Source organism: Chelmon rostratus, chromosome 14 (genome assembly GCF_017976325.1).
Source record: "Chelmon rostratus isolate fCheRos1 chromosome 14, fCheRos1.pri, whole genome shotgun sequence".
In the NCBI taxonomy this organism is placed as follows: Eukaryota; Metazoa; Chordata; class Actinopteri; order Chaetodontiformes; family Chaetodontidae; genus Chelmon; species Chelmon rostratus.
Window position 1 is genome coordinate 3206844 of NC_055671.1, and position 23758 is coordinate 3230601.

At 41.5% G+C, this 23758-nt stretch overlaps 2 protein-coding genes across 3 annotated transcripts; one reads left to right on the forward strand and one right to left on the reverse strand.

The window, feature by feature from the left end:
* Positions 1-2087: 2087 nt before the first annotated feature.
* Positions 2088-10161, reverse strand: LOC121617709 (vasodilator-stimulated phosphoprotein-like). Of its 2 annotated transcripts, XM_041952912.1 has the most exons (13): positions 9953-10161; positions 7919-8090; positions 7535-7715; positions 7078-7126; positions 6356-6689; positions 6063-6160; positions 5926-5974; positions 5766-5808; positions 5467-5509; positions 5200-5295; positions 3418-3484; positions 3007-3064; positions 2088-2886 (listed from the first exon to the last, which is right to left on the reverse strand). In XM_041952912.1, the coding sequence occupies exons 1-13, from the start codon at positions 9955-9957 to the stop codon at positions 2837-2839; spliced, it is 1245 nt and encodes a 414-aa protein (XP_041808846.1). In that variant the 5' UTR covers positions 9958-10161; the 3' UTR covers positions 2088-2836. The 2 variants fall into 2 exon arrangements, with proteins under 2 accessions (XP_041808846.1, XP_041808847.1); XM_041952913.1 differs by lacking the exon at positions 5200-5295 and having other exon boundaries at positions 9953-10160.
* Positions 10162-16657: 6496 nt separating this feature from the next.
* Positions 16658-21382, forward strand: zgc:171929 (uncharacterized protein LOC100124596 homolog). The gene is made up of 4 exons (XM_041952697.1): positions 16658-16774; positions 16908-17125; positions 19651-19840; positions 21048-21382. The coding sequence occupies exons 1-4, from the start codon at positions 16675-16677 to the stop codon at positions 21380-21382; spliced, it is 843 nt and encodes a 280-aa protein (XP_041808631.1). The 5' UTR covers positions 16658-16674.
* Positions 21383-23758: the final 2376 nt, after the last annotated feature.

Genomic DNA, 23758 nt, shown 5'->3' on the forward strand with positions numbered 1-23758 from the left:
ATACATAGATCTCTAACTTAGTAGCAGATTTATTTTGTTTAACGACCTTCACTAAAAAAATCAACTAGGGCATGTGTTTGATCAGCATACTAGCAATGTATTAGTATTACATTAATTTATTGTTTTTATGTTCATTTAATCATTGGTTCATGCATGGCTCAAAGAAAAATCTGATGAATGAAATAATGATTCTGACTGGCTTTTGCACATGCTCCACGCCCATCACATGTAGAAAAATAAAGGAGGAAGTTGTTAGAAGCAGGACTGAGACATTGGAAGGATGCAGACTTAACGACACATGCAGGAATATTTTCAACTAATTGTTTTGTATCCAATATGTATAGTGTGTATAAATTAAAAGATAGTATGACTGCTGGTCTGGCCCCCTCTCAGCCTGGGAGTTTGTGTTGTCTTTTGACCTTATGTCTTTTGCTAGTTTTGATTTATTGTCTTGGTTTTTTATATTACTTTATGTTGGTAAATCCCATAGATTTGGTCAAGCGTCATTTTTGTGGTTGAGTTGGGTCAGTGGTGGAGTGTTGTTCACCCCGTAGGGTCGCCTCTTCTGCGGTGCACAAGGAGTATAAAAAAAAGCTTAGGTGTGTGAAATGTGGAGGCCAATATGAGTATGGAAAATGGGAATAGGATGCCAAAGTTAAATGTTGTTACACTCGAAGAGCACACAGTGCTGTGTTTAACGCTGTTTAGAACACTTTTAAATATTCAATTGTGATTGATCAATCACCAAAATTCAGCAGTGTTTATTTCTCGACAGATGGCCGCCTCACTGGCTAAAGGGGCAATCCCAGGATAATAGTGATCAGGATGAATAGAAGCTTCTATGTCATCCCGGCGGGGTTTATTTCTCCATAGGAACCTGCTCATGATACATTATCCCTTATGTAGTAAAGAGAGAAGTCTAGACAATTAAGATATTGAACAACGTTTCACACACAGAGGCACTGAAGAAAGGAGGCAGGAATTCCAGTGGAATAGTTCCAAGAAATGCAATACAAAGAGACAATAATGCACCAGAGAATGAGGCCAGAACTCAAGTCACTGTACCTATACAGAGTGTGTGGGCTCCCAAATATGAGGTTGACACTGACACGTTATCAGTTAGCAAAATGAGCTTCGTGATCATAATCTGCCACACCATCAATGTTGCATCACAGCTGAAAAAGAAAAGTTGTAGAATCAAGACCATTGTGGAGGCAGCAGGAGGGTTCCCTGAGATGAGAGATGTGGAAGTGGACCAGATACATGCACTGTTGACGGCAACTGAAGTTGGAGAAAATCTGCGAGATGAGGATTAAGACTTTAATAATGCTACTTCACATACAACGGTGACATGCGAGAACCTGCATAGCCACTGGCCAAGAATTCAAAAAGCATATAGTACATATGAATTAGAAGTAACCCCAGGTGTAGTATGTGTGCTATGACCTCATTTCGATTTAGTGAGTCCAGGGTTCAGTTCTATAAGACAGACAGAGCTAACAGCTGAAAGAGGGTGTGCTATTTTTCTCAAAGATAGGTTGGCCTGTTGGGAGGTTCCCTCTCCTGAAGATATGGAATGTGTGTACAGTATGTTGAAATTTGCAGCCCAAGAAAAGAAGGAAATGTTAATAAGCTAATCAATTTGTAGAACCCATGTAGTATGTCATCCATTTTAGATGTACTGGCTAGCAGCGAGCCCACATTGCTGTCGGATCAGTAACTGCCCATTATTTTGGTGATGAGTTGGTGAGCTTAGGGGCCAAAGGTTGTGTCGTATAGGCTGTCTCAATAAAAATTATCCCGGCCATAATAATACTATTTTGCTGAAAATACTGCGCAGTAATTAAATTTTTTTTTTCTATAAATATTTTTCTTCCTTTTTTTTTTTTTTTTTTTTACCAGTTACACAACTTCTTGTGGGTTACCCAGCAAGCACCCACTGGTACCCAACCCCCTGAGGCCTCTGACAAGGGTCCAGTATTGAATTGAATTGAATTTCATTTTATTTTGAGCCTTCCTGGCCCAATGTCTACGCTGCTGTTTTATTCCATACATAATAAGATAACAACTGCAAGACTCAAGAATGATGCAAAACATATGAAAAGTTTGCTTTAACTTGTGTAAAGTGTATCACACATCTCACAGTACCTGAAATGGTGTTCTTGAGGAAGCACTGTGTTTGCACCACACACTGCTTTGCATTTTGATTCATGATTTCAAAATGATGACATGTTAGAAGTTGCTGCGCTCAGAGGAAAACGGAACACCCTAAACCTGAACACTGAGGAGGTCGAAAAGTTGTCTTCTTCCACTTTAAATAACATGACATTCGACCCAGGATACTTTGTGGTATTCAAATAACACACTCGAAGGAGACTGATTTTCACTGTTTCCGAGAGGTGCACTGCAATTTAGAAAACGCATGAAAATAGACAAAACACAAGCAAATGAAGAAAACATCTTCATCGATTTGACAACACATTCGCTGCAAACTCACTACTCATACTCACAACATAACCAAAGAGAGAAACGAGCTGCAAATACTCAAAACACAACCAAACACAGAAATGTGCTACAAATATACACGACAAGCGTGTCCCAGCCATGGTCATCACTTTTTGTGTCTGTGAAACAGATTGCTGTTGTCTGTGCTACTTGGTTGCTACTTGGTTGTGTTGTGAGTATTTGCATACGTTTTCACATTGTTTTCACAAATTGTAGTACAAATGGCAGACATATGTTTGAATTAATGAAAAAAAAAGTCTTCTACAGCGGAAACATTTGTAAATTGCCTGAGCATTGCATGATGAAACATTCACATCTGTTCATTCGTCTTTCAGGAGTCTTCATCCTTTGGCTGTGCACTTTGCAACTCCTGGATCAGTGCTGGAAGAGAAACACAGAGCAATATATGGGACAAAATCAATCTTTGAATATTAATGCTTTCTAAATGCATCTGGATTCATAAGATGATTCAGTGAGAAGAGACGACGAGTCAGAACTCACCTTTGATAATCTCGTCCTTCACTTTTTGAAGTTCTTTTTTCACCTCTTCAAGGATTTCCTTCAAACACACAGATAAACAGTCTTTTAGCTTTGTGCGGTCAATCGACACAGTAGTGACATCCTGGACAGAAAGCTGTTACTTTGCAGCTGCAGTCTGTTGTACTTATGACGATATTACTCCCCAGTGCTTGCAAATCACAATGGATTGGGAAACACATGCAGAATCTCACAACATAATCTTTTTTTCACGTCTGTGCTCATTTGAACAAAAACAATATTTCCTGCACTACACACGGGACATTAATGAATTAAAAGTTAATATTCTGCTGTGAGGAAGTCAGAACACAGAGCTTTACTGTTATTGAGTTGCAGGATGTTGTTGTATGTTAAAATCGAGATGGAGGAACCAACCTGTTTGAGTCGTTCCATATAAGTCTCACTTCCTGCACCGTCTGAGTTCTTCTTCACCACCTGTGTCCTAAAGTAAAAAGATCCATATTTACCCTTAGACATAACATGCTCAATGTCTTTTCGAGAGAGAGTCGGCCAGGAGAAGCAGCACAATTAATTTCAGACAGAGCGACAAAAGCATTTCAGAGGTATATTGAAAATCTTAGAAGAGTGAGAGAAACAGAACAGAAGCAGTCAGGAACTGTAAATAAAACTAAAGAAGCAATTTCTGAAAAAAATGTGAATGTGGATGTTGAAAAGCAGTATCAGTATGGTATGAAAGATGTGGAGTATTCTTAAGTTTGTTGAAAAGCTGATGTTAAACAGAGTTACTTTAATTTGCTTGGAGAAGCGGTGAAAGGAGTGTGAAGAGTCACAAAAATGGGTAAGAGTCTAATTAAGATTGGGATTTAAAAGTTGTGTGAAACTCTTAATGTACAGAATGAAAGATGTGGAACATTATGAGGTTGGAATGAATAGCATGGATAGTTGGAAAAGTGGGAAAGGGATGATGGATGCATAACATTGTGGATGCTTGGAGATGAACTGCATTGCTTCACTTATGGCCTCTGTATTATAGTGGTAAAATGAAACAATGTTGGTGTTATTTAATTTCACTCTAGTGCCAGAATCAATCAGTTGAAATTTGTTGACTGCCCTCAGCTCTAATTTATTGTGCACATCTTGTCCAAAAATTTGTTGCAGGACCCCTTTTCTTTCCTTCATTATACACCCAATACCGTAGACTGTATAAAGAACTGGCCGCAGCCACCATGATGTCGCCCTTTGGTTTGTGGATTATTGCTTTAATGCTTCAGGTTTGCCATTTGGGCTGACCCTGCTATATTGACTATTTTACTCTAAATGGGACCATAATTTACTAAATGAACTTCATGAACATCAAGTTCTTTTAGCAATCCGTAGAGTCACTGCCTGCTGGCCACTAGAAAGAATGCAGGTTTAAGGCACATCACACTGGTTTCACTTTCAGACATGGAAGCAACATCTACTTTTTTCTACAGTCTGTTCCCAGCACCCAGAAAAAAGTACCCTATACCCAAAAGTGCTGTGATTTAAGGGTTAATTGTGCTGACCAAAAAATGCAACTTCATGACCAAGCACATTTTTGCTTCCAGTGTCCAGGAGGAGAAGATGGAGCTAAACTGCTAACAGTGCTAATTGTCAGTAACCTGCACAACACTGGCAGCAACTTCCTCAAGGCTTTACAAAGACATTTTTAGCAAAGTTTCTTCCGCTTGTTTATTTTAATACCACTAAAATGTCCAGTTCTGCTTATATTGACAGCAGTTTGTGGTGCACGTTGAGCACTGACTATGCTGATACTCATTACTGCTGATATTCAGACTACATGAAAACTCACCTACTCCTCTTTACTCCTTAAATAAAGAAATCTAATGAATGTAGATGCACGACATCGTCATGTCAACATGATGCATTGAAGAAGAAGACTGAAGGTCACCATAGTAGCTGAGACACATGTTTCAGTCTCTTGCTATAATTATATATGTATCAGACAGAAACTACCAAATGCTGACTGCTTTATTTGTTGCAGTGAGTCAACTGCAAGCTGCACAGCGCTGACTGAAGCAGCAGTGACACCAGCGCAGGGTTCATTTCACTGGCTCATACTGCAGGCAGCAAAGCAGAGAGCACTGAGGAGTAGCGTCTCAGGATGTAGGGGAGAAGCTTGGCTTCAGGTGGGGACAGAGGGGGGATTGATACCTGGACATGGAGGTAGTGGCAGAGTTAGTGGAGGTAGAAATGGAGGAGCCTGGACTGGGGCTAGAGTCCCTTTGATTGTTGGTTAGGGGTTTGGGCCTGTAGCAAAAACATGCAGATCCCTTGAGGCACATGCTGAGTGGGTTTATTAATTTGTGTGCATTACTCAGGAGAGGCTGTTACTTAGCAGCCTATGAGAGGTGTCAGAGAAACATAATGTAATGTGATCAGTCACGTGGACTGTGAAGGCTGGATGGATCAGGGTCTTACCTTGGCATGGTTCCAGATATTTCCTTGGGCTTCTTGTTGATCTCTGGTGAAATATGATTATATGTATTATTAAAATACATAGCCATGAGTTAAAGTCATACCGTGCTATGTTGCGGTGTAAAGAATGAGGATGTTAATCTCAACATGCATGACATGTTTTAAACACATGATATTCTAAAATTAAGCTAATGTTTTGGTTTTTGACCAAGAGCACATTGTCTTTTCTAGTTCATTTGAAAAGCTGTATGTACATAGATGTACTACAGTCCTGTAGGAGGAGTGAAAGCGGCATTACTCACCTTTTGGTCCTGAGGATTTAGATACTGAGGAGTCAGAATCCTCCTGTGTTTAATGTGCAAACATTCCAAGGTTAGCATCCACTCATAGGTCAAATCTTACTGGCCAATCTACAAATACTAGGAAATCCAGTAAAAATGCAATCACTGGCATGAGACTTACATTGCGAGGTTCTACCTTCTGTGCAGCAGGATTATCAGCAGCTTTCCTCCTATTTAGAATAGTTGTATTATAAAATTCCCTAATCATCAGATCATCACAGACATATCTGTCTTATGTGCCTCTCAGTCATCACTTACCTCCGAGCAAGGATGGCACTCATTTCTCCCATCAGGCCACCTCCTCCACCTCCACCAGATGAAGGGGCTGGTTTGGGGGCTGGTGCTTCTCCCTCATCCTGGACACACAAAAACATCTCCAGTCACTATGTTTGAAGGAATTCAGTGCATTGATCATTGTTTTTCAGTCTATCATTTACAAGAACATGGACACCAAAATCACCCTTCATTTATACATCCAGTAGAGCGACGGTGCACCAGTGCAAGTGCATTGGTGGAGCACACAAAGGAGAAAATGCAGATTTGCTCTTTACCGGTTTGACTGTTTTACGTAGTTTGGCTCCCGCCAGAGCTGCAGTCAGATCGCTTGCTCCTCCGCCTCCCCTGCCTCCTCCAGCAGGGGGTGGGGGGGGTGCAGATGGGGCCATGCCCCCGGGAGGAGGCGGTGGAGGTGCAGGTGGGCACGGCCCTGAGGAAGGTGGTGGGCCTGGAGGTGGCGGGGGTGCCGGTGGGGCAGCTGGTGGTGCTGGAGGAGCAGGAGGAGGAGCAGGAGGAGCAGGAGGAGCAGGAGGTGCAGATGCAGCAGCAGCTTGCCTCTCTCTCTCCAGGCGCTCCTTCTCCTGCTGCTCCTGCCTCTGACGCTCCTGTCTGGACAGAAACAGACAGATCATTCAGAGTTTCGATATGCCGCTGTCGGAGGGAGAACCCTGCAGCTTTTAAAAGCTGTTTCCTATTAATGTCCGACTCACAAACACATCTGATTTCAATCTGTGTTAAATCTGGATTAATTGATAATCCATTTTAGTCAGTTATGGTGCATAAAATCCAAACAGGTTCTAGCTTCTTCACTGTCAGGAGCATCTTGTAATAATTGTTTGCATTTTTGTTGATTGGAAAGAAATAAGCAATCTGAGAACGTCTGCTTGGGCTTTCTGAACATTTTAGAAAAAAATAATTGAAAAAACAAATAAGACAACAGTCAGTGACAGAAATAAACATTAGTTGCAGCCTAAGTGTCATTTATAGTGAACAGTACCTTCTCTGGTGTTCCAGCTCCTGTGCAGAGGGTTCATTCTGAGCTGGACCTGAGCAAAAACATTATTAAACCCACATTGTTTATGTTTGTAGTATACATGGTGCAAGGTGTTATCAAGTGGATGAAATTTCTTCACAGGCAGTTTTGATGCAAATCATTTTCTGAAGGCATATTTGTTTTTACTTCACAGTTATGATTGGGATGACTTACATTTGTCACTAATTGGAATTAATTGTTGATCGAATTCTCTAAATGCAAATTAATCAACATAGCAACAGCTGCAAAACCCACTTATTATTTCAATCAGTAGTTAAAGTAAGCTCACTCTTAAAAGACATAATATGGCTTTGATTTGGATTTATGCTTTAGACATGGCGTTGTCCTTATATAAAGTTCACAGTATGAGTAACACTGGCTGACCTGAATCTAATGTTCCCTCTTGCATTGCTGTGTTTACCTGTGGCCACTGGTGCATTGAGAGCCTCTAATGCGTGCGTCATGGTGTTGGCAAAAAGAGCAGCATCCTCTTTACTACCAAAGTTCAGCCCCCACACCTGTTTGGGATCCCGCCACTGGTGGAAGTTTGGTGTGGCTTGATTATACTTCATCCCTTTGATAATGGGACAGTTGATCACCACCTGGCATGAATATATAAAAAAAAACCTTTGAGTTTCTCAGTGATGAGGGCTGCTGGAAAGGCACAGAAAATTTAGCTACAGGCAAATTAAATATTCATGCAGTTGGGTGTGTGTGACCTGAGAGACTGTACTATATGTGTGTACAGCCAGGTCACATGAAGGTGATGTGTGTCTGCCTGTGTCTGTGCACGCTTGTCTCGTACCTGCTGGTCGGCCTGCATTTTGCGGCCCACCACTCTGAAGGTGTTGGTAGCGGGGTTGTGATAGATCTGGACCCTGCTGAAAGACGGACTGTCAGATCCCGCTGGCACCCATCGCTTGTTGGTGTCATCGTACATCATGACTGTCGCCCTCACCTGGCAGATACTGGACTCGCTGTTGCAGGGAGAGATGATGAGACGCAGAGTACAACACAAGACTGTAGGGTGGAGGGGAAACTGAGAGCCACAGAACATGTGTGTAGTTTAAGATGTAGTTTTGTAGTAGTTTCCAGACTTTGTCTCCCATTCTAATATTTTTTTAAATGATGTGGTCAAAGTATGGTTAAGATTCGACAAAGCAACTAAACAAAGCAAAACAAACAATCTGGATGTAGAAACCAGGACGCTGGTCTGCATAGACAGAGGCCAGCTTTTAATTGTCTTTGTGGGCGTAGACGCTAAAACTGCTGTAAATGTTAACCAGTTCATCTTTTTATTTCCTGACACACTGGAACCTTCTAACCTCTGTGCCCTTTCAGTGTCGACCACACGGTGTGTGGCACCAAGTATCACAAAGTGTCAGCTACTAAAATCTGGCACTGAATGTGTTATCAGATTTTGTTGTCTTTTTTACTCCTACTTCCTTGATCAGAATCTCTGATTTGAAAATATTTTTGTCAGGTTTGAGATTGTATTTCATTCATACAAAGTTCATGTATGGCTGCTTTTGTTTAGCAGCATCCAACATTTGAGAACCTCTGCGTTCTTTTGTTTAATGAATAAGGGTTTTCATGGAAAAAAAAACAGCATTGAAAAATGTTGGGCTTTGTGTTCATATACTGAAAAACACCACGAGACACAGAGCCCTATTCAACACTGAGTGAATAGATAACTCTGTCACAGTCAGATATAGACTGATATATGTCCCTATTATGCGGCAGTTATCATAGAGCAGATGTGGTATCTCAGTGACGGAGGAAGTCATTAGACCCTTTACTTAACTAAAGGTAATAATCTAAGAATAAAGTATTATATGTAACCAATATAAGTATCAAAAGTTACAGTACCCATTATGCTGCAGAGAGTGACAGATTATGATTTATTGTTTGATAGTTGTTACTGAAATTAATATAAGAAACAACATTTTATCTGATTTTAAATACATATATTGGAATATTGGAATATACACACACACACACACACACACACATTTATATATATATATATATATATATATATATATATATATATATATATATATATATATATGTAGGGAAGTGAAATGTAGAATATTTCTCTCTGAAGTATCCGAAAGTAAAAATAACTAGACTATGATGCATATTGCATATTTTTTTTTGAGGATTATATCATTTCTAGGGTTGTATATTGACATTTGGTGAAGGATATTTCATATGCAACAATGCCTTTCAGTACTTGTACATTATAATTTGTACTGTAATAGATTGAATGTTTTCAGGAAAACGTAAGAAAATATCGATAGATTTGCAGCAGCATTGCAGTTAATTGTCTCTGTGAGGCATTGTGGTGGTGAATTATTTTCAGTCTGCTTGTTGCAAAGTCTGTAGTCTGTGGGAAATCTTTACTTCCTGCCGAAAAGGTTTTCATGTTTCAACCACTTCCTGTGCTCAGTACAAGGTTGCCTAATATGGACTACATTAAGTCACCTGTGAGTGATATATACTGACTTCTCCAAATCATTAGCCCTTAAAACCTTTTTCAACATTTAATAATATGCTCTGTCCACAAATGCAGATACTCCAGCTCTAATAGCTTCAGTTTCTATGGACAGCCAGTAAATAAAACACCTGCTATAAGCTCTGTGCACTTGTGAACAGCAGGAAATGTAGTCAGAACTGGCAAACTTGTTTCGCAAAGTCAGGCGTAGAGTTGATACGAAGCATTACTGTTATGCAATTTGTCAGTTATTCATGTATTTAAGACACTCACAATGCTTTGGGAGGGGAAAAAACAGTTTTGAGTAGATTTACACTATCACTGCATTAGAAAATGACTCACCCCATATTTCAGTCAGTATCCAAAGTTTTACTTGTTTTTTTTTTTAAAAATCTGCTTCTTCTCATCCACTCGAATGGCGTTCTCCTCCCTCTCACTCGTATATTTGTTGTCTATTCAATCAAACCTGCTGTCATTCTCTGTGTGCCTCCATCACTCTCTCATGACTTTGTTTAACACCAGCCACTTGCACTTCTGCCTTTGTATTTTCATTTCCTAGACACGTTTTTTTTCTCTCTTCCTGTTCACGTCTCCTTCACTTATTCGTCTGAATTCTCATTTTCACACCTCCCCCTTTTCCATCTCCCTGCACAGCTCTGATTTCTGTCTGCTTTCTATTTACCTTCATGCAGCTGTTTATTTGGGGAGGGGGATAGTTTTTAGTACAAGTGGTGCCTTGCTGAACGTCTCTCCCCCTGTTTGTGTGTGTGTGTGTGTGTGTGTGTGTGTGTGTGTGTGTGTGTGCGTATTGGGGGGTGAAGGATAACACAATTCTCTACACTTGTACACTTGTCATGAGCCCTCATCACATAATTATTGAGACTACTTCAGCTAAAGAGTTGGAAGCATCACATGTGGTGGTTCAGTGCATGTTTCCCTGCAGCATGAAAGACAGACAGCAGGAGTTAACAAAGGTGTTAACAAACAGTTATTCATGTCCTGTATTCATTACTTTGTTTGGTTTATTGCCCAACAGCAGGATTGTTGAGTCACATTTAACTCTGAACGGTTTAAAATGGACTTAGCAGTTGAAGTAGAACTGGATGTAGAAGCAGCACTAATAACAGCAGCAGCGTTACTTCAGGTACAGTAGTAGTAATGTATGTAGTAACTACATTTGGCACTATCTTGCTCAGGGGTAGTGAAGGGGGGCTGAGGGATGAAGGAGCCACATCAAAATGTTCTGATACATCCCCAAAATAGAGAACTGCCTAACTATTAAAACAGCTCACTCTCCATGACCGATTGATGAATGTAGCAATGGACAGCATGTGTAGAGCTACACTTCCTCCAAGAGCTGCGGTAGCAGTGAAAGAAGAACTGTGAACTTCATTATTTCTGCTTCTAAGAGACTGAATAAATATAAGTTTAGAAGTTAAAGAACAAAGGAACACATTTTTAGAAAATCTGAATGTTGTCATCTTGCATTGGATGATTGCTGATTGCTACCGTGCTACTTGGGCCAGTGCATTTGAGAAGCTTTGTGTGTGTGTGTGTGTGTGTGTGTGTGTGTGTGTGTGTGTGTGTGCGTGTGCGTGCGAAACTGACACCCTGTCACTAACTACCTGTGTCCCTTTATAGCCTCCTCTAGCCATACTCAACCATTGTTCATTTCCTCTTATCTCTATCACTCTGTGTTTCCTCATTCTCTTAGTGTCTCTATACCAGGCTGGACAGAATCTACAGCAGTACTATAAAAAAGTGAACAAATTCATCACCAGTATTTTCCTGTTTGCACTGCAAATAATGTACTGTATAAGAGCAAAAAGAGGTTTTGGTTTTTGGGGATGTTATACCTCATAATTTTGGTTAAATGGACAGTTTGTCAGAGCCAGCATTAAAGCCATAGAGCCACTGATAAAACAGTGATGTGAAAACATGAATATATAGAGAGTATATCAGTCAGCAATACAGGGGGCACTCAATGATGCACTAGCTCATTTTATGCTATTTTGTGTACAATTTCTGTGTCAGGCCGCTGGAACGACTTGCGACTTGACATTAGCTGTACTTCAGAGCTGCTAATATTGGCATTTGAACATCACTGTTCATAAAACTGGTGAAAATGTGTTGGATGCCAAGTTAACTGGGGATCATCTCATGGGGTGGTCTACGGTGAAATGAGGGGTATCAGGTGAGAAGCCATGTGTAGCTTCGAATCAGAAATTTGCAATTCAAGTTTCGCTATTTTCAAAACTACAGTAGTTCACAAAACAGAAAACAAACAGAGGTTTTGTGTTTGGTGAGCAGGTATGCTCGAGCTGCAGGTGAGTGGCGGAGGGGTGGTTGGAGATACAAAATGAAGGCAAAGGTGAAAAGTTACATCTAAGTCAATTTAAGCTGTGTAAGAATCAATGACGAGCTCTGGAGGAGTAAACTTGTGTGTTGTCACTGAAAAAGCAGGAAAACAATATCCTGTTGCTGGCATCCAGTCGAATGAGGAAATGCATCCTTATCACCAAGTCACAGATGCTTTTCAACCTCTTCACAGCTTGATTTACAGTTACAGCTCACTGGAAACAGTTGTACAACTCCTACTCCAAAAAAGTTTGGAAGCTGTGCAAAGCATAAATAAAACAGAATGTGACAATGTTCTAACTCCTTTTGATATATACTCTTAATGTTTTACCTCATCAACTTTTATATCTGCTTTTTCTGAATTTGATGCAGCAACATCTTTCAAACAAGCAACAAAAGACTGGGAAAGCTGTGGAAGAAAAACACCTGTCTGGAACATTCCACAGGTAAACAGGGTTCATTGGCAGCAGGTGATGCTGTTGATGTGAACTGGTAGGAGCGGGTGTGGTTATTAGCAAACAGAGTTATTAATATCAACAAAGTATTAATAGGAATTTAAAATGCCGTGGCACCACCCTGGGACTGACAATCAAGCCATGGAAGCTGTCCCACAAAGGTGTTCACTGAAAATGTAGATTTTCAGCAGTGTCTTTTCAACACATATGCACAAATAATCACAGAAACAGAAACTTCTCATTAAAAGGACAACAGAGTTTGTTTAACGTTAGCAATACTGATCAACAATCAATAATACTTCAATCAGTAAACATTCACTGTGCAACTATAACTACAATATCATTGCAACTATGCTAACAAGCATAACCACAGCGAGCATGTGTCTGTGTGTGTGTGAGCTCAAACAGTGTGCCCTGTCTGAGATATGCCCATAGAGTGCCAAGCAGAGGATCAGCTGAGCTGTCAGCTGATTAGGGCTGGTTTGAGATCAGCTGAGCCTTCAGCCAGTGAAGCTAGAATGCCAGTTGAGCTTGGCTTACGTGGCCTGCCTGAACTTGCTCTATGTGACAATAGAGGGCTGCCTGCAGCTGATGCAGCTTCTCCCGCAGTCGGCCAGCACATCGACCTGCAGCAGCAGCACAGGTGGCTGAGCATGGTCTTCAGATGAGGCCCCGAGGACAAGCAGTATGACAGCAACACAGCAAGTCAAGCCAAGCAAATGTCTAGAGTTTAATGCAACTACTGGCAGCTCAATGAGCGATAAGAATGATTTTTCATTTAGACCAGGCATGTCAAACTGATTCCATAAAGGGCCGTGTGGCTGCAGGTTTTTGTTCCAACCAAGGAGGAGCACACCAGGCCAACCAATCAACATCAAGGGATCACTTAGTTATCAGCTGAAGACTGAGATCAGCTGATTAATTGATTCCAGCCAGGTGTGCTCCTCCTTGGTTGGAACGAAAACCTGCAGCCACACGGCCCTTTATGGAATCAGTTTGACATGCCTGATTTAGACTGTAAATCATGAGTCTTGTCACAGTGAAGAAAATGAATGTTACGATGACCCCATTTTTTAAGGCAATACTTTAACTATGACATTACACTGTCGCCTTTGATGCTGTAACACATGTTCCTACAGTGGGATTAATGAATCATCATTACTAGACTAGAAAATGTTGTCCAAGACTTAGATGCCATGTGGTTGATTTGGTTAAAAACAGGAACATCCATAGTGAACTTAATAACACTCTAATAACTTTGTGAATCAATCCCCAGCTCCACCTGTCCACTTCATCGAGAGTCCTCAACCTCCAAATTACTCCCACTGGTCAGGGGCACCTTGAATTGTAGCCTGCTGCCATCGATGGGTGTGTGTGTGTGGTTTTTTTTTTCTTCAATTTGTGAGTGAGTGAGTGTGAAAACTATCTATGCTGCTCTAACTCCATATCTGTAACTTGAGGGCTGATGTGAATGCACTTAATGGGGAAGAACATGCTGCAATGGCAAAAAACTGAGTAACCCAGAAATAATGGCTGAACTAAAGGAGAGCCATCACAAAAAATACTCACATAGTGATGGATGATATAAGGACTGCAGGTCTATGAAAGCTGAATTGTAGCTGTTACACAGCTCCTCGTGCAACCTGGACTCTAAAAAAAAGTTGGGATGCTTTGTAATATGTAAAAATTTCACAGAATCAATTGCAAATGAAGCAATGTAGTAACATCCTTTCTACAATCGTATGTTCACAAAGTGGTGAACATCACTCTGTCCTCCTTTATTCATGTTTTACACAGTGTCCCAGCTTTTTGGGAACCATGGTTGTATGTAAAGTGTTCAAACTCTGTTGATTGAACTCATTGTACTCTCGTACGCTGCAGGTTCAATAGCTAAAGAAGAGAAGCTATTAACCAGCACACATAAGCACACACATACCTTTATCTGTCTAACTGACAGAGGCAACAAGGGTGTGGCCGACCATGAACACATCATGGAAGCATCACAGTTAAACATGGCCCTGTTGTTCATGTCCAGACAGGTCATTTCCCTCGAAGCTAAACAAAAAAGAAAAAAAAGATAAAAGGAAAAACAGAAAAACTCTCTTCACTGTCACGTCATTTTAAGAGACCTCAGGAAAGCTTATTTTTCATTGTGGAAATATGTTAAATGAAGTTTAATGAGCATTTGCTGTCTAACAGCCTGTCCACTGTTGGACAGGCTGTTAGACAGCTTATAGCAGTCAGTCAGTGTTGTTGCACAAGAATTCATTTCTGAGGAATGTTTCATGTGGGGAAAAATATGAGATTTCTGTCTATGTGATCATCAGCAGTATTTATTGAAAAGACATCCTCCTCTCAGTAAATACAGTTATTCTCTCTTTGGTCTCCAAAGTCAACATAGCTCATTGTATCCAGTGGTGAAACTTCAGTCAGTGGACGAAAAGCTTGAAATTAGATAGGTGTCACTAGAAGGGCCAGTTTTATGTCTGGGACAAAGTAAAGTGGAGTTACCTTTTTACCATTTCATTTCCATGCTGCAGCACACAGGCTGGTGCTTTGCATACAGTTAGAGCTCCGGAAGGCAACAACACACAGTGGGCCTGCAATCAGTGTCCTGCAAGCATTTTAGGAAACGCTAACACGCATATTTGCCCACATCATCACACAGCATTAAGAGATTTCTTATCAAAATGAGCATTTAATTCCCCTGTCTAAAGACATTTACATGTGCACATTTGAAAATTCTGAATTTTATGTAAATAAACACAAACTTTAAACTTGCCGTACAAACTTTCACTTTCAATTCATGCAGCACATTATGGATACATTAAAACTCCTTGCTCCCTCACTCTCTACCTTTAAACTTTACATTCAAACCAAATGCTAAAAGTGGAAGTGATTATATGTGAAAACCCAAATTATGTGAACAGCAGCCTTGAGCAGCACTTAAAAGGAGCAATAGTGTTTAGTTTCTCTGTTGTTTACCAATTAGAATATAGTAGCAACAAGTCTTTTCTACTGTTACTAACTCATTGAGCTCAGTGACAGTAAAGCTGGAAGAATTAAGTGTGTAACTGTTCGATTTTAACATACAGAAGAAACAGAAAGAGTTTCATTTTTCTTGTACTTTCTTCTTCAGTGGGTCAAATGTAGCAATAAGGCAGGATGAAGTATGCGTAGTGTATGCTACTGTACATTTTGCACTACATGATCCTCCTGATGGTCTTGGAGTGACCTTTATTACTATTTGCATGACGGGGTTTAGTCTCGGCCTGCATTTGTATTTGCCATGCAGAGTCCAGTAAAATAATATGCACACAGTTAATTTTACTCTTGAGCTTACACTGACTGTGCAGACAATTGGACAGGGTTATGTTATTTAAATGTGTCATGAGCAGAATTTCTCACTGGATAAAAAAAGTAATATATAAACAAGTCATGTATTGGTTAAAAATGCTGGAGATTTAAATGTTTTGGACATTTTCTAATCCACCCATTTTCTGTCACCTTTTTATGTTCGGGGTTGCAGGGGCTGCTGCTTATCCCAGCATGCACTGGGCACACGGCAGGGACCAACACAACAGTAAAGAAAGTGTCATCGTGTATGTGCAAGTATGTAAAGAACACAGTCAACGGACAGTGCTCAACATCTTTTCTAAGTGTGTGAACGGCTGTTGTAAGCATTTTTAGAAGCTGTATAATCCCACCAAAACAATTGCAACAAAAAAGAGAAAGGCCTGATTTACCTAGCAGTTAAGGCTGTGGCTCCTCTGTGCTTGCTCCTGTTAGTCAGACTGTGCCCTTTGTCTGGGGCCATGGCTCGGTAGAGGCAAAAATTTGCATGCCAAGGGCCACTTGAATGCGGAGTTCCCCGGATTCTCACTACCTGACATGCAAAACCCGTGGGGGACCAGTTAAAATGGTGCACACGCACAGTCAACACAGGTGGACTCCAGTCAAAACACTGAGCTTCCTACCCCCGCCCCTCTTCTCTGCAGCTCTAAACCTTCACCACTCTTCCCAGAGAGTGTTATGGAAATGAGCGCTGTGATTTTGCTGGGTTCCTGTACCTACAGGTTGTCGAGGGATGAGAGTTGGATGTAAGCACTGGAAGTAAGGTGAGGACTTGAATGATCCACAACAGATCTAAAACATAAGGCAGTGTGTTCGAGAGCAAGGATCAGAGGTTTAGGGTCAGTTAAATTACAGGAGTAGAAGAAGAAGAGGAATAAGATTGAGAAAAGTCAAAGGATGCCAAGGTCTTTCCTTGTGAAAAAGAAACGTGGGGCATGTGGAGCATGGCAGTGGAAAGAGCCAGAACATCTTGAAAGGAAAGAAGATAATATAGTCGGTAAGAAATTCATGTCTTTAAATTTCTTTTCAGAAGTAAGCAGCAACACACAAGTTGGTTTAATCCTGTTAAGTTGTTGGCCTTGTTAATTTACTTATAAAGTAAACTGTTGTTTCCTTTTATTGCTTCTTAGTGAGTGAAAATTGTAAGGAGCATGAGACCCAGCAGCCCGCCACTGTGCATCAGCCAGTAGCCTCCTTAGGATGTGGGACAGCAGTGAGAATGAGAGTGCCAGGACCCTTAGCAGTATCAGGAGGACCAGGGGCTGACACCAGGCCAGACTGGTCTACACTAATGCTCCGGGGCCCCTTCTACCATCCCAGTACACTGGCACTAGTCAACAGAGCAAAGGTAAGATTAGGCTTTTCTTACTAAAACGTAAATGTGATTTATTCAAAGTGTGAAAAGGGCAGCGGACAACTAGAGAAAGACCAAGTGACAGCCTGGAAAGCTGGACTGAACTGGAAAACATGGATTAACAGTAAATGGTGGAAGTACCTTACTATGTGAGGCTGCACCAGTCACAGCTGCAAATAAGATGATGCAACCCAATCACCAGAAGAAATGTTGGCAGTGTGTGTCTCTGCGAACCATGATATGTTGAAAGTTTCCTTTTGTTCCATACATTCAAACTTTACTTTTAAATTTTTAACAAAAAAGAATACAAAACAAAATCAACTATATATCTGTACATTACAGTACATCACACTCCAAAGGACCTCAGTCCTCTCAGCAGATTGAGACAACTTTGACCCTTCTTGTGCACTCAGGTATTTGTACTCGCCCACAATCTTAATGTCCAAACCTGGATGTTTCCCTGGTGTAATCTGTGGAACCTTCCTGTGGAAGTCTATCGATGGTGATCCTTTGTCTTGCTGGCGTTTTTGTGCAGATGGTTCAGTCCACACCAGTTGACAAAGTTAACGATAACTTCCCTGTATTCCAATTCGTTCCTCTGTGATACGCGACCAACGATGGCTGTATCATCTGAGAACTTCTGGAGGTGGCAGCTGTCAGTGTTGTGCCCGAGGTCTGATGATTACAGGGTGTAGAAAGGAGAGAGCACAGTACCACAGAGGAGAGCCTCAGTGCTGCAAGCTACCACATCAGACACACAGTCCTGAAGCCTCACATACTGTGGTCTGTCGGTGAGGTAGTCGATGGTCCTAGATTGTGTAGAAAGTGCTGGAGAAGTCAAAAAGCTCTGTGCAGCAGATAGATGACTGCATCTTCCATACCTGTGCCTGGTCTGAATGCAGACTGCAGGGGGTCCAGCTTGCTGCTCACCAGGTAATGGAAGTTGTTGAGTATAATCCTCTTCATGGTCTTCATCAGGTGAGAAGTTAAGGCTACCGGCCTGAAGTGGTTGGGCTCACTGGGGAGCACAGTCGGGACTGGAACCACACAGGGATTTTCCACAGGGCTAGAACTCTCTCCAGACTGAGGTTCATGTTGAAGATGTGCTGAACAACTCCACAGAGCTGATCTGTACAGTCCCTGAGCAGCCTGGAGCTGATGCCAGCATGATAAATGCTGGCATCAGCAGATAAATGCATGCATGCAGATAAATGCATCTCGCCTTAATCTTCCTGAGCCCCTTCCTCACCTGATCTGCTGTTATGGAGAGGCTGGGGGGAGTAGAGGGGGGTTAAGTGGTGTGAGGAGGGCGCTGCTGGTGTCAGAGATGCTCTGCTGGGTGGGTGAGAGAACTTGGCTGGGATCAAATCTGTTGAAGAAAAACGGATTCAGTTAATTTGCCCACTCCAGATTCTGTGCCCCTCCCACTGTCACTAGTGTGGCCAGAGATGGTTTTTAGGTAGCTGTCCTTGCCTTTCCTTATCTACACTTCTACACAGAAGTTTATGTATTCAGTTACAACTAATTTTTGGGAAGCATCTTCAGACATAAATCACCAACACTGCTGTGAAATGTGATGGTCATTTCTTTCCACGTATCTCTTCGCGCTACAAATCAGCTTCAAATGACTATGCTAGCAAAGCTCCATCAGCCCAGTTCACTTACCATAATTCCAGAACTATAATCCATACAAAAGAAGCAAGGAGGACAAAAAAGGAGAGAAACCTGTCGCCAGAGCACAGTGTTAATAGAATAATGATGTAAAAACGTTGTCATTATAGGACCTTTGACAAGGTGGAAAGCATGTCACAGTTATAACACTGCTGTCTACTGTGTAATATCCTCAGATAAATAGGCACTAGTAGCAGAACTATGATTATTATACACATCAATCACCAGAAGCAACAGCAGCAAATGTAGAAATCATACAATTTTTCTCTCTAGGAAATGCAAATATTCTAGTTATTGTAGGAACCACACTGTGGTCTTTCAGATAGGACTTGCACCAAATCTAAGAAATTGGTTGAAAAGGGTGCACAGCTGACAGATTATTGTTACTGATGAAGTGAGAGAAAAGCAGTGGGCCACTTTTGCTGTGAACAGAGCACACTCATAATTCAGTAATGTAGACAAAAGTGAATATGACTTGTGATGGAGGGCCGGTGCACATAAAGATGAGGTCTGTTCTGGGATTATACGACCAGTAGAGCTAGATAAGCAGGGATGATGTCCTGACAATTGAACAGCCCATGGTGTTCAGACGAGACTATCAATCAGCAGTGCCAGCCATGGTAGTCAAGCCCAAGCAGGGTCAAGCTGTTGAGTAGCTACTCCTCGCTTGGGTGAGGTGAGGTCAGGGTGTGAGAATGGTGTTGCCTGTCTGAGGGCTCAGTAGATGTATGACGACACAGCCTGATATTGACTGCAGGGCATGATGATCAAATATCATTTATCATGAATTAACACATCATGCCGTCATATTCATTAAGCAGGTTTGTGATCTTATCTCTCCCTACCAGCCACGACCCCGCACTTCCCCCGGCTCCGGCGACTTTGTGTGCTCCGTGTGCCACAAGATATTCCCTCTGCAGCGCATGTTGACTCGCCACCTGAAGTGCCACAGCCTGGTGAAGAGGCATCCCTGTCGATTCTGTGGCAAAGGATTCAACGATACCTTCGACCTCAAGAGGCATATGCGAACGCACACAGGTCAGAAATGCACTTTTGCTCACATGCGCACATGTACAGACACACACACACACACACAGAGTTATGGAAGGGAATTATATCTGCTGCATCCTACACGCTCCCGTAGAAAATCCTTCACTTAAAAGTATCAGAACCTCAGTCTAAACATAACCTGTTACAAGTAAATGTGATGTATTCAAAGTGCTACTTCAGTAAAAGTGCAGATGTATGAGCAGAGTGTAAAAGTACTCATGATGCAAAATGAGTCATCAGTCTTCATCTGTGTAATTATTATATTAGTGAATAATTATTACTGATTCATTATTGTGTGAGCAGCATTTTAATGCTGTAGCTGGTTAAGATGGAGGTAATTTTATCTTTAAAATGATAATACACGTTATTTTTAAAAAATGAAAAAGCATGACCTGAAGAAAACGACCCTGCATTTTTAGATACTATATATATATATTTTCATTTACTTAATAAAAAGGGATAGTATTTTTTATGTAATAATGTTTTAAAACTTTTTAATCTGCAAAATAACTTGAAGTATAGTCGTAAAATAAATGTAGTGGAGTAAAACTAGAGTGCACGTGCCTCAAAATTGTACTTCAGCACAGCACTTAAGTAAAGGTAACATTTTACCACTACTACCAATCCAAGGCCTTAAATCAGAAGCAGAACAAATCAAGAACTCAACTCAAGAACAAATGTGCAAAAGATAGTCATTATAACAATAATAATTATAATTCATTCCATTTTAAGAGTACCTTTAAGCCCAAGGACGCCTTGCATGAAGGCAGACAAAGCAAACAACACAAGAACAAAACTAAGAACAGCAATGTTTAAGAGAATGAACCCAGACCACAGGCAGGGGTGAACGAGTAGGTTTTCAGGAGTTTTTTGAAAATGTCCATAGATCTCTGCTGGGAAAGGGTGGGGGCTGCCACACTGAAGGCTCTGTCCCCAGAAGACCGCAGGCTTGTGTAGGAGGTAGTGAGCAGACCTATGTCTGAGGACCACATCCTCATAATCTGTCTCAGGCATGTCTCTTTTCATCTCCTAAAACCTTTAATTGATTAACCTGCATAGCGTGCTTTTAAACAGCTCAGCCGGGCAGCCTCCATTCAAACATTTGTTACACAACTGCACAGCCACAAACACCAAACTGAATGTGTATGCATACAAATACGCACAAGAAGAAAACCTTTGTCCGTCCCTGCCGCAGGTATCCGTCCCTACAAGTGCGAGCTGTGTGAGAAAGCCTTCACACAGCGTTGCTCTCTGGAGTCCCACATGAGGAAGATTCACGGCGTCCAGCAGCAGTATGCGTACCGTCAGAGACGTTCCAAGATCTTTGTGTGTGAGGATTGTGGTTACACCTCAAGCCGCCCTGACGAGTACTTCCTCCACGTGAGACAGTGCCACCCAGGCAGTCCCGCCCTCCGCAGGTACTACCGCCGCCAGGCCCACGAGAACAGCAGCTTTGCCTCAGCAGACCGTAAACTCAACCCTTATTTGCTGTACTCCTCGCCTGCATACTACATGCAGGGCTCATTCTAATTCTGAACTGCATCATACTGTAGCTGTAGTATTAGCCATTCATGAAAGAAAGTAACGATTGTTAGTTTTAATGAAGGATTCAACGAACACATATATGTACCTTCTCAGTTTTCATTCATCACCTGTCAGTGATTCAAAGCTTGTGATTTTTATACCCCTGTTTTAATTACTGTTAAAATAAAATGAAAAAAAAGGTTCAATGATTTTCTTTATGTTTCATTACTTTCATTAATGCACTTTCTCCAAATTCAGCTGATTGTTCAGGAATCGACTGACCGACCAAATCATTCCCAGAGAGCACTCCTCTACTTTTCTGGACAAAGGACCTTACAATTAGCTCTCCTTTACGTGTGTGAAGTGTGGAGTAGAGTGTGTGGCACTGGCCTGGCCATCAGCATGCATTTGGGGTTCAATGTCTTGCTCAAGGACACTTGGACAAGTGGGAAAGGCAGAGCCAGGTATTGAATTACCAACCATGTGATTACTGGATATCCTGCTTTACTTCCTTCCTACTTTACCTGAGCCAACATTAGCAAACAGGTTTAAGTAGATGTATTTCCTCACCAAAAAAAAAACAAAACAAAACATCCATGATGTTAAGGCCAACAGTGGAAACAAGTGCATCTGTCTGAGGTTTGGTACTGAGCAGGTAGTGTACAGTCAGTCCTGGCACAGGAGGAAAGCAGCTGGCTGACACTTGGTTTTTATGCGTGTCCCTGACACTCAAAGTCATTTTGTTCATAGTTTTTAATGCAACAATCGAATTTTATGTCGCTTTATATGTTTACAGTGAAGCGATTCGCAAGTCCAAGTCACTTCAGCTAGCTTAATTCTGTTTAAACAAGCAGTGAGACAGATCACACACTTGTTTCATCATCACAAAGCCTGCAGCATATTGATAATTGCACAGTCAAAGTTCCACCATTCGTCCAGCCTTCACACATCTTGGGGTGTCAGTGAGTTTAATCAGGATTATGTGACAGGCCACGGTCACTTGGCATTCAGATTTTTGTTCATTCTTTCCCCCAGAACATGCACACCCAAATCGTAAAATTAAGTCAACTGGATTTTGAAGAAAATGTTTTTGCGTGTTTGTTGCAGTCCTTATAGGTCAGGATCAATATTTTTTTTTAATCAACAATGGTGGAAAATCAGTCATGGCAGGCTTTTATGGTGCAAGAGGCTTTTTGTGGAGCACAGTGAGCTGGACTTACATGTCCAGTTTCACCTCGGTTGGACTGAATTTTTGGGCCTTAGTTATAGTCCGACCATCTGGCTGGTTAGACTCATGTTCCTTGGTAAGAACTTGCAAATCATTTCCAAATACTGGGCGTTTTGGTGTATGTAGCTCATTCCATCTCACGGCAATTTGAGCCGATGAGGCAGAAAAATAAACGTAGCTGCCAGCTGCGGTTCTGGTCTGGTTCTAATCACATACTCAAAGTTCTTCCATTTGTCACCCTTTCACTGGATTTTAGTGCCAATCGGTGCGTATGTTCAGGATGTGTGACGTGAGTTTAATCAGGATTGCTCAAAGGCATCTTTAGTCATCAGTAAATATGTCATGCATTCACTCCTCTGACGCATGTTCACTCATAATGTCCTTGCCGTCATTGTCTGGGGCTGTCAATAAGATATCAGCTGGTCACATAGATACAATAGCAGAGTGACACATCTTCACTGTTAGCCTATCATCTCGCGGCTGTCTTTTTAAATATGATTCTCTTTCTACCTTAGTTGTTCATGCTGTAGTTATGCGCACCCCTCCACCTCCCCATCACCGCCCAGTCTTTGCTGATCTTCAGCTTCATCATTTCATTATCCTCATCAGCCAATCAGCCTTTAGCAGAGTCATCAGCCACCAGCAACACCAGTGTCTGGACTCCACTGGGGGATTTACCTCACTGATGCTCAGGGTGATGCCCCTTGATTACTAAATCTCCATGTAGAGTCTAACTAATAAGACAAGACTGTCAGGAGTCAGTGATCAGGAATGTCAGGAAGCTCAAGTGTATTTATGTGTCTTCATCATGTCCCTTTGTTGTACAGTGTGTTTGCTTTGATGCCAAAGAGGAATCTTCACATGAACACACTAGACAGTAAAGATGTGTATTTAAAATCTTGAAGCACAGTCAAGAAGAGGATATTTGTAAGTGTCAAGTTTGGTGTCCTAAATGTGTGTCTGTGGTCTTGACTGATGATGCGGTTGTGCTGGTTTATTGGGTGGAAACCTGCCATGTGTGCAGAGGTGTTTTGCAGTCAAGTGTGATGAATTTGGGTTGAGGGTCACGCGGGTAACCCGTGTGGGTCGGACATAGTTCATTGGGTATTGATGGAAGTAGATCTCCCTTGTGTGTGAGAACGCATGTGCTGAAT

What these genes read in the sequence shown, in the direction of transcription:
- LOC121617709 (XM_041952912.1), bottom strand. An exon ending in GAGCTGGAACACCAGAGAAG is followed by an intron (nt 6,690 to 7,077) that starts GTACTGTTCACT and finishes GTTTCTGTCCAG; the next exon opens with ACAGGAGCGTCAGAGGCAGG. An exon ending in AGAAGGTAGAACCTCGCAAT is followed by an intron (nt 5,809 to 5,925) that starts GTAAGTCTCATG and finishes CATTAAACACAG; the next exon opens with GAGGATTCTGACTCCTCAGT.
- zgc:171929 (XM_041952697.1), top strand. Translation starts at nt 16,675, where the DNA reads ATGCCAAGGTCTTTCCTTGTGAAAAAGAAACGTGGGGCATGTGGAGCA. An exon ending in CACTAGTCAACAGAGCAAAG is followed by an intron (nt 17,126 to 19,650) that starts GTAAGATTAGGC and finishes TCTCCCTACCAG; the next exon opens with CCACGACCCCGCACTTCCCC. An exon ending in GCATATGCGAACGCACACAG is followed by an intron (nt 19,841 to 21,047) that starts GTCAGAAATGCA and finishes TCCCTGCCGCAG; the next exon opens with GTATCCGTCCCTACAAGTGC.